Genomic DNA, 11439 nt, shown 5'->3' with positions numbered 1-11439 from the left:
CCAAATGCACCCGCTGTTAAGACATAGAGGTACAAGAGACTACAATGGGCATACAATTTGAAGTGGTTAAATGTTTTTTTTTTGCTATGATTCGTGTTACGTTATGAAATACTTACAAACCTTTTAATAACGAGTTCAATCCGTTCCATTGGTTCAGTCGTACGGAAACCTTGTTGTACGTGAGGTTCTTTACCACACGAATTACATATAAAGTCAAATAAAATAATGATTTATTTCTGCTGCAACAATTTATTCTTTTACATTGCCTATTGGTAATTCTGTGAGTTGTTCTGTGAATGGGTCTTCCAAGTGTGTTGTTAAGTGCTCTTCGATATTATTGTTGTCAGTTTCCGATTGACCGGCGTCACAAGTTCATCAATGGGATATTCTTTGGCATCATAAACGCATGCAGCTTCCGTTCATTCTATGTTACGCCAGACTATTTCCATGGTTTTTATATTTTTTTCGGATTCGGATATTCGGATTCGAGCAAAATAAAATGTTCCTAAATGCTCTAAATGTGAGATTTTGTTCAATAGAAGGTGCAATTGTAAAAAAATTGGTTCAAGGGGATTCTCGTTAAGAAAAGGTTAATTGAATGTCATAGTACTTAAGAGTAAATTTGGCACAGAAAATAAATCACAGTTCAAAGCATTTGCATTGGATGTCATTAGATTTGTTCTAAAACGCCAATAAGACCACGCGTGAATAAAAAATTGAATATTAACTAATCTATGTGAACATATTTCTTGAATTGTGCAACATTGAGATTGACAAAAGGAACATGGATTAAATAATGGAATTATTTAATGAAAGGGTTATAAATTTGTTGTAAGAGTAATTTAAATTCAAATGGATTATTATAAAAAAAAATCTATCCACTAAAACTGAAGATTCCTGGTGTTTTAGGGAGCATGTTTGTGTGGTTGTACAAAGGTTTGTAATTAGGTATAAATGAAAAACGTATTTCGATCAACAAATCTTAACATACCCGGTCTATAGCACGAAGTCTAAGGATGTCGAATTTAAAATTATTGTTTAACAAGCATATGAGTTTTTAGAAAAATTCAAAACATGATTAAGCAACTACCACAGATTTTTTTTAATGATTCCTTATTTTTGGGTATATGTGTGCGGTTGTATAAAATTTTTTTAAGTTCTTTCACCAAATGAAGATCAACAAAAAAATGTGTTATTTGCTGCCAGCAGCATGAACTCTACGGTATTTTGTATTGTAATCAGAAGTGTAGGGTCGATATTTTAAATTGTGATCCTGTACCGACATGAATTACTATAATTCTGCAAATAATGTGTACATCAGCATACCCAGAACACTTTGATAGCATTCAATTCAAGGGAACTTTTGGTAGCTATTTGAAAGGATATGATTTGATTGTTCGCATAATGATATCAAACACGTTTAAACGACTGTAGGGCGAGTATCATACAAGTGAATGATCTGCTTAATATACAATTGTGGAATCAATGTTCGCGATATTCGAATCCTCTTTGCGAATGACTTACCAGCCCGCTACGTGAAACGGACAGTTGTCAATCGTCATTGTAGTCGTGATAGGACGTTCATTACCAGGACAAAGTAATCGTAATACAGATAACTTTTAAGAAATAAATTAGTTTGTTTTTTTTTTTAACGTAATTGTGTGTTGTTGTTTGATTGGCAGTATTTGGATTTTTTAGATTAAGATTAACATCTAGAAACACTATGAACATGGCATATTAAACTGTAACGTCCATTGCGAATAGGATACGGTTAATACACTTTGGTCAATACAAGTCAAAGATTTCAAAGTTTGTTGAGCTTTTTTATTTGTTTATGATGTTTTGCTGTCAAGTATAGAAGGGCAGAGAAAAAAATTGTAGTAACCAGGCATCGTTATTTTGCATATTGTTAACGACTCGCAAAAAGCAGCGTATACCAGCGTCAATCCTCGTATTTATTTAGTGTCAAAATCCCCGTATTTATTTTAACACCAACGAAATGGTGAAAAAAAAAACAATTAAAACAGGTGTATTCACGTATTGACTTAACGATGAAATTGATGGAAATTAAACTTCACTTTCTCAGGTTTTTAAACTTATCAGATCATCTTCAGGAACATCCCCAGTGTTTCAAAATATTAGGTCATATTATATCATATAAGGTAATGATAAAATAAATCAATATGTGTTTCAATACACAACACGACCCAACCCAACACAACGATCAACTCCACCCAACTTTTCCAATTTTTTTGAGTTATAATTTTTTGAAGCCCTAAGTCCTGAAAGTTGCGTGTAGGCCTTCCATGCTGATTCTATCATTGGTTTTGCAGACATGTTTGCTTGATCGGCAAGATTACTAAAGAAAGCTTCAACAAGGCAAGCTTCGTACATACTGATTTGATCACGTATAGCGAACAGAAAGTGGTCAATCCTTCAAATTTTGGATTTCGTAGAATTGATCCTTAGATGGACAGTTTTTGGTGCGATCAACTCTAGCAATTTGTAGGTCTTTTCTACAATATCATAGTAATGGTGATGAAAGTAGAGCTTACGATCAATGGTATCTCTTGTCATGGTAGCCCCTGTGTCACACCGCTGCAGTTGGTTAGGACTCATGTTAATATGCAGCTGAAGACTAACTGACGCATTGATCTATAGAAGGACATAGACCATCACTCACAGACAGCCAATAGAAGATATTCTTTTTTGGTTCAAGTCAGTAAAACAAAAAATCTATCTTTTGTTAACAGAAACAATATAACTCGCACAGACAAGAATAGACTTACGTCGTCAGCGTAACGTCGTTAATAAACAAATGACATAACAGTAATGGTTGCGAGTTACTACCTTGGGGAACGAGATGTCAAATTTGTAGGATAAACAAGTTTGTATTTGTACACGGTAGCGACCATTGACGAAGCATTTCTCCTGGATAAGGTGTAAATAAAATGTTACGATAAAGTTTTTTTTATAGTTCATCTTGTAAATGCAATCCTGTTTTCAAAAGCACAATTTTGACAAATTTGATATGTATCGGAAACACCGACGATTCGAATGGAGGCACATACTACTGTGTCCGAAACATGAAATGACTACGTTTTTTTCTTAAATGGTTTTTTTATTTGGCCAAATGAAGGTCATCACCTTCGAAGTAATCCTCTTCCGATGCAATGCATCTCTTCCACCTCTTCTCCCACACCTCGAAGCAGGTGGAAAACGCGGATGCTATACGAAAAGATGTCCTTTAGTTCCGCCGTCGCTGCGGCTTCTATCTCCTCGATAGTGTCAAAACGGTGTTCCCGAAGCGGCCGTTTTAGCTTGTTGAACAGCCAGAAGTCTGCTGGTGCTAAATTTGGCGAATACGACGGTTGCGAAACAATATGGGTGCCAGTTGTTGCGAAAAACTCCCTCAAAATGATGGCCGTATGGGAGGACGCTTTATCGTGGTGTAAAAACCAGCTGTTGTTTTTCCACAAATCAGGCCGCTTCCGCCGGATGGAGGTTCGCAACCGCCGCATTACGCTTAGATAGTACTTTTTGCTTATCGTTTGGCCTTTTGGAAGAAATTCAGCATCAAGAAAAATCAGCATCACCTTGATTTTCGACCGGCTTTGGAGCGACTTCTTGGGCCACGGCTCGTTCGGGGAACGGTACTCGCTGGACTGGTCCGTTCTTTCCGGATCGTATGCGTAAATCCACGTTTCGTCGCCAGTTATAATCGATTTCAGCTCTTCAGCGTAGTCTGCCAGCATCGCAGACTTCGACGCGATTCCGCTTTTTGGGCAGGTTCAGGCATTTCGGTACCAGGCGAGACTTCACCCGCTTCAACTCCAAAACATCTTTCAGGATGGTGTTGACCGAGGATTTGAAAATCCCAACACTTTCCGAATGGTCTCGTATCGTCAACCGACGATTGTTGACCACTAAAACCTTGATTTGGACGACGTAGGCGTCGTCGGTCGAGGTGGATGGTCTTCCCGAACGGTTCCCGTCTTCGATCTTCTTAAGGCCATTCTTGAAATTACTGTACCATTTGTACACCTTTTTCTTCGACATAGATTCTTCCCCGAAGGCTTCTTGTAACACCCGCAATTTCTCCTCAGGTTCTCATCCAATGTCCCCTTACTTTTCGGACATAGCAGTAGTGTTAATAAAGCACTATGCGCCTCCACTAAAATTGCCACAAAAAAGTGTTTTAAATTCATAAAATATCCGAAATTTTGAAATCTTGCTAATAAGTTTATGGGTTAGTAGTGAAAAGTTACTATAAAACTAGTACTGTAGAACTCGCTGGAAAATATTTAAAGCAGTGATAATCTCAAATGATAACTACAGGAAGCTCGATAAGGATAAGTGCAAGATACAGGGTTTAACAAGCCACTTTGCCTTTTGAATGGTATACTTCGCCGGTTTTGAAATGCATTTCGTATCCTATGAAGTATTTCCTCCCGCTCAAAATGTAACTCCGCTGGCTCGATATGATTTTCGCGTCGATTGATTTAGCTTTTTCACTAGGGTTTCGGGCTGTACCTTGTCGTGATTTGTACCATATTTTCAATATCAATTTTAACTACTTTTTCACGCATGTTGCAATAACTTAATTTTTTAAGGTACATTATTCGAAATATATCACTCTTTTACTAAAAACTGCCATCCTCAAAGCTGGTTTGTTTACATGTCACTCGAATTCGGTTTGACACATGTGCATGTACACACACAAACATGAACACATTCCGTTCGGAAGCGTTTGCAGCTTAAAATCCCAGTGAAAAAGCTAAAGCACTCGATGTGAAAATCATATCGAGCCAGCAGATTTACATTATGAGTGGGAGGAAATATTTCATACGATACGAAATGCATTTCAAGACCGGTGAAGTATGCCATTCAAAAGGCAAAGTGGCTTGTTAAACTCTGTAATACAGGTTTTTTTTCGAGCAGGACCGAGCACTAAATGATATAAAATGATGAATTAATAAATGATTAAAACTAAATTAGGGGCGGCCCGGTGGCATGATGGTAGCGGCGCCGGTCTTCACACGAACGGACCGGACCAAAATCCCATCCGGGCCAATCTTCCGTAGCAAGGACTGACTAACCGGCTACGTGGTAAAATAAGTCGATACGGCCAGGTCGTTCTAATGAAAAAAAAAAAAAACTAAACTAGTATGAGATAGCTGATATCTGGGATATATCAAAAGGCAATGATTTTACAATTTGCATTTGACACAAATACTGGTACTACTATTGCTGGTATCGTAATGTAATAAATGTTCCCTACTGTACGTATGGCAAATTGATGTATTCAATAAGCACACATAGAATTTACAGCGTTGTTCAGGTGGCGTATATTTTGGCATGTGAGCTTTAAAACATTGAAAAATAATTTCTCTTAAAAAATACGAAGTCCACCACTAAACAAAAAAAAAGTTTTTTTTGTTTGACTTATAACTATACTGTTTTGAGCCGTTATAGTTATATTAAATAAATAAAATAAATAACCATACTGTACTCAAACATTGTGTTATAGGTTTGGGAAATTACCAGTTTTCGTTTTTAATCCTCTATAAGGACTGTGCGGTTCTAATGGAACTTATGGAGGTCGATTTGCCGCATTTGTCAGTAAGCTGCGACACACTACTGAATCCCGTGATCCCAGTGGCGAATAAAGGCTCTTAAACCCGTATTACGCGAGGGCTTTTTGGCTGGTTATTTTCTGTCAAAATCCGCACTTTGACGCAAAGATCCACCTGGACCGTGTAATACATTGAGCCTGGCCCAAAGGTTTTTTTTTGTCAATAATTTATTTCTAAAACAAAAAGTTTGGTTTATTCACATCAAATTGAACTGTTGAAACGATAGGCCTGAGGACGCCGATGATTCTCACACCAAACAGTGGATGTTTACAAAGAACTTAAACGTTTGTCGGGTTGACTAAAATTTGTCAAACGTGATTTGACAGAAAATAACCAGCCAAAAAACCATCGTGTAATACGGCCATTGGAGGCCCTCGTTGTAATGGTTGTTGGAACCCTGATTATAACAAAAGTTAAGCGAGGAGATGGTGGGTTTGATTACAGCTATAATTGACCGGGGAACAGAGTAGCAGCACGCCGAATATTTCATTTACGCCACATGTTTCATTTACCTGTTTCAAGAGAAATTTGATATGAAAAAACGTCAGTAGTTTTGCAGTTTTGCGAACAAATATTTTTTTATAAAACATTAGTGCATTAGTTACAATATAAAGTATTACATATATAACATATTATTATTACAATACTAAGTATTATAACAACTGACTATTCTTACAACTTACTAACTTACCTATTCCATGATTAAACATGAAAAAGTTTTAAAACAAGTTATTTTTCTTGGTATTTTCATAACTTTTCAAATTAGAGACGTGCACATTTTTATGAACTAAATATGCTTTCTGAATTACCATATCACACCATTACCATAATAAGAAACCATAAAAGATAAGGAACCAATGTTTTTTGGTAACGACACCGGTTTTCACTCGACAGGATCAAGATAAAATCCCAACTGTACCATTCCACCGTAACTGGGGAATTGACTATTCGGCTACATGAAAAAAATAAGTCGATACATTATGGTGGAAATAAACAACAACCAAAAAATTTGTTTCTTGAGTTTTATCCCAGAAAATGTCCATTGTGGAGAAGATGGGCCTAAAACGAGCACAAAATATGTCTTTATATCAATGCAATTACTAAATTTAGGAGTAAAAAATAAGATCCTATTTATGAATCCGTTATTAAGTTAGAGAGCAGTTGTATCCTACACATACCCAACATTGATCAACATTCGACCCTGGGCGGTGATAGCAATGCTGTAACCGGGTGTTTGCTGCAAGTTACTAGATAGAACCTTTTACAAGTTAGAGTCATTATGTAACATTTTTCGGTTTTTTTATGTTATGTGAATAATTCCATGGATGTTTTTTCTTTGTTTTGAGCGCTTTTTATACTCACTAGTATAATCCCTCTCTAACCCTAACCCGAATGTAATAACACATATAACTCATAAACTCATTGCTGAATTTCATCGCCATCCCTAGGCGGGAATCGTAATAAAAGGCCCGCGTTTTGTTCGTTTGAGAGGGAGATAACATACTCTAGCATGTTCGCCTGTTGACGATGGCGCTGGGCGTTGGACACGACATCTCCCTCATATAACTACTCATTACAGTGACAGGCACGTGTTTGGGAACAACAAGATATAATAATGGAAATTTTACATTTGGGAGCTGTGTACCTTCAGTTGTTATCACATACGGTAGACTATTCGGCGCATGCTCCATAAAAGAATCTTCCATGGACGAGACCTAGGTCTCTTTTCTAGTCTTTTCGTATTCGTTTGGCAGGTTATCCTGGAAAAGTCTCTCTCAAATTTACGGTAGTAAGATGCAAACAGTGATTGGCAGAACATAGCATTGGTTTAGCTACGTTTGTACGAGATGCTAAGCGACAGTAGACTTAAAAATTTAGGTAGACATTCAGAGTAACAAAGGATACGGAATCTGCATGTCATTTTCGAACATCATTACAGTGATAGAAGTTCTGTGTAAATGCAATAATCCGAATGTTTAGAATAGAGCTAATGTGTGGTAAACCAATCTCTTAACTAACCGATAACTAACCGCGCCTGTATATATATATATATATATATATATATATATATATATATATATATATATATATATATATATATATATATATATATATATAGATATATATATGTGTGTGTGTGTGTGTGTGTGTGTGTGTATTTAACTTCTGTTAAAGTGTAAATTATATGTACACCCGGCTATAAAGCCTATCACTAAAGGCTAACAGGTCATTCAATAATTATGCGTGGTAGAAACTTTTGATGTAACGTTGTAAATGCGGTTCACTATCCATGTCCATATTTTCTCCCTAATTGCGTGGCTGTCACAATCTTTACATCTTGTTATTTACAGAATCACTGCCAGTTATATAAAGATGCCAGTATATCTTATACTCTAACATGCACATCGTAATGATTTCTATTAGACATACAGTGTTGGTTTAGTGTCAAATTGGTCAACTTTATAACTCAAAAGCAGAGAACCTCAGCAATAAACCTGTCAATCAGCATTCTACTATAGACCACGATGAGCCAATCAATGAAAAATGTGTGAGTGGTTAGTGATTGTTGTCTTAATCGAAGTAGAGTGAAATATACGTAATTCATGCAGGTTTTTACAAAATTATCAAATTCATTCTATTCGGTGAGAACTTAGCAAGTAGTTGCCAACTTTGGGAAGAAGCTGTGTTTACTGTGCGTGAATGTTTTTCGTTTATTTTGTACATGTAAATATTCATTATGAGCTTTCATTGAAGTTCTTGTTCCACCGTGACTTGCATTACTTACAGTCTATACCTAGTCTTTGACCAAGAGTCTATTTTTCATAGTTTTCATGGCAAACAGTTGGGAACCGAATAGCAAAATAGTTGCAGTATTAATCAGATCCACCTTACATCTGCCGAGCATGCGTTCGTGCGTGTCGATGTAGGTAAAAGTTGTATGTGTCTCAGTATGTAGGTGAGTATGGCTTGCGCGCTGAATAATGTTACATAAGGACCTTCGTTTCGGGAAAAAGCAAGTTTTTATGAGTGAACAAGCATTTTGCTGTAAGCTACATGTTATGAACAATTCAGAAATCATATACAATTCCTTAAAGAGTGAAGTATGTCTTTAGTAATATTATTCAATTTTAACTGATTTAATTCCTTTGAAGAGCGTTGAAACAATGCCAAATTTAGCGAGCAGATTTAGCTACAGGAAATGAAAACATTCTATGCACATGTAAACATTATATATAAATTGAAGTATAGTTTTCATGTTCCAAATAGTTCCAATAAAAGAATATCCATTTTAATTATTGCAAAATAAGCGATGTCTCTGACAAGTGGTATATGAAAAATGGAATAATGTACGAATCATTGTTTTGATTGCCCTCAAATAGTGTTTAATGTGGAACTGTTACAACGTTCATTTACTTGCATGGAAAATGAATCCAAAGATAATTATGCAACAGGCTACATTTTGAGAGAGTTTACTTTCGTTTAGAAGAGTACACATTTTAGAATATAAAGCACGTCTCTTACCTGATGAAAAGAGAAAATCTCTATTAGCTTGAGGGTAGTTTGTGGGGCTCTGGAATTTGGATCTCTGGAAAATATTAATTATTACACGGTTCACCATACCTTTATTGTTTATGATTGTATAGTTTAGTTCATAATTTCTTCGATGAACATTTTTCTTTAAAAGAATATCTGACTTGTTTTTGGGAGTTCTGCTTATGCTCACTTCTCTGAAAAGTAAAAGCTTCTCTTGTTGTTAACCAGTTTTTTCATCATCACTTGTATAACTTTTATAGAACACGTGAGCATATATGCTAGTCCTCCGAAAATGGAAACGAAATACATAAAATAAAAGACTGACAGGGTGTAATGTCAGAAATAGTGGGTAGCTTTGAGCAGTTTTTTTAACTTGGAAAATTATTTGTTACTCGGTTGTAGTTCCTACAGGACAAATAATAGCTGTGCGATTTCATGGCTGAAGTTGTGATCGCTCATTTTGATAACACGACTAGTCACTAATGGGAGATAAGGTAAGGTTTTTGGTTGAAAAATTCATATAAAAACATCTTTACATCTTTACAAGAATAGTATTCTTTAAAATTTTGCAAATAAGCTCTCTAATTTGACACGATGGTTTAGTACGATGTAGTTTAATGTAAACAAACTGAAATAACCATAGTTGTTGAAATAAAATTGAAATAAAAATTGAAAATAGTAAGTGCACTTCATCAAAATTAAATACCGTTGAGATACGCGGATAATGCGTTCCAAAGAAATCCGCGTATCTGAAATATCCACGTTAATATCCGTAAATATCCTAAAACATAACATAACAATCAATATAGCGAATAAAGATATTATGGTTTTTGATCCTATTTTGCTAATTAAATTTTAGTTTCAATGATACGTACTGATAGCGATACCGATACCATTAAAAAAAAAACAAACAAATCGCTGATTTATCTCACTAAATTGAAACCCATTCTTATTGCACGCAACCATGTGTAAAACAACATACACATGAGTGTATAAAATCCCACATGAATGAGTCGATAGGCGCCATAAAGAATGGTAACATATTACCCAAGGAAAACAATTGGACCTCTTCCATACAAAATCGGAAAGTGCTCGCTCTAACAGCTATTTCGCTCCTGCTTTCACTCTCGCCAAATCGAACCCCCCTCGAAAGCTCTCCCGATCGGATCGAAATTTCTTGTGCTGTTCGTTTCTTCGAAGTCATTCCTTCTCGGTCGTGTCCGTTGCAGGTATACACAAACGTCAACAAACGTACACACACAGCCCACTGTTGTAAAAATACTTCGTTTTTAACCTCACTTTTTAATGGTGAATTTACTTTGCGCAGAGGGATTCATGGCAAAAAACTCATTTTAAACATTGTAGAGCTATTTATTCGCTCAATGCACGCATGTATTTCGCTCATAGTGAGATTCTCAACATATTTTAATATCCATAACACTATCCCAGAGGATGTTTTGTACTTTACCGGTCATTCCACTGGTACAATTATAATTACAGAAATCTATTGTAGATTCACGTGTGATGTTTTGTGGTTTGTTTGTTGTTTGTCTGGTCATATGTTGTGACGAACTAATTTTGTTTGTCATGATGATTGTAAGTATGCCATCCGTGCAATTGTAACGGCAAATGCTTTAATCTTTAATTAAAGAATTGCAGCACACGTGTCAAACCACTCCCCCTCGAATTGTATGAGTTCGTTGTTGATGATAATGAGTCTTTAGGCGCCATAAACAATGGTAACCCAAGGGAACAAAATCTGGAGTTTGGGAACTATTCTCAACCGAGTTTGGTCCTCCGAAATGTGGTCCCGAATACCCAAGGGAACAAAATCCGGAGTTTGCCCAAGGGGAACATTTAGACCTACCCAAGGGAACAAAATCCGGAGTTTTGGAACTATTCTCAACCGAGTTTGGTCCTCCGAAATGTGGTCCCGAATAGTTCCGGATTGCAGCAGTTTGAGCCATCGAGGAACCCAAATTTTATGGACTCATGAGTTGAGTGAGCAGTTTTTGGGACTTATCACTCAAATTTACGACGAATCTCTCCTTCGTTTGGACCTTGGAGCGCTTTTCCCCTGCGCAGGGAGAGAGAACAAAAAACATATGTTTCTTTGCTCTACTTTCCCCTACCTATGTTACACGTCTCTACACTACTGTTGTACACTACCGCTGTACTCTATAGCTATAAGCAGTATGCTTAACCTGCGCGCCATTTTCGACACCTCTTCCGTACTATTTTCTCTTGTAGGAGAAGATAGTGTGCATTG

At 36.5% G+C, this 11439-nt stretch overlaps 1 protein-coding gene across 1 annotated transcript; it reads right to left on the bottom strand.

The window, feature by feature from the left end:
- Positions 1 to 3576: 3576 nt before the first annotated feature.
- LOC128711220 (protein GVQW3-like) lies at positions 3577 to 11137 on the bottom strand. Its single transcript, XM_053806090.1, has 3 exons — positions 11038 to 11137; positions 3807 to 4109; positions 3577 to 3695 (listed from the first exon to the last, which is right to left on the bottom strand). Exons 1-3 carry the CDS (start codon positions 11135 to 11137, stop codon positions 3577 to 3579), a joined length of 522 nt encoding a protein of 173 aa, XP_053662065.1.
- Between the last annotated feature and the right edge of the window lie 302 nt (positions 11138 to 11439).

Source organism: Anopheles marshallii, chromosome X (assembly GCF_943734725.1).
Source record: "Anopheles marshallii chromosome X, idAnoMarsDA_429_01, whole genome shotgun sequence".
NCBI classification, from domain to species: Eukaryota; Metazoa; Arthropoda; class Insecta; order Diptera; family Culicidae; genus Anopheles; species Anopheles marshallii.
Note: the sequence above shows the minus strand (reverse complement) of the source record. Positions and strands in the feature narration are given on the sequence as shown.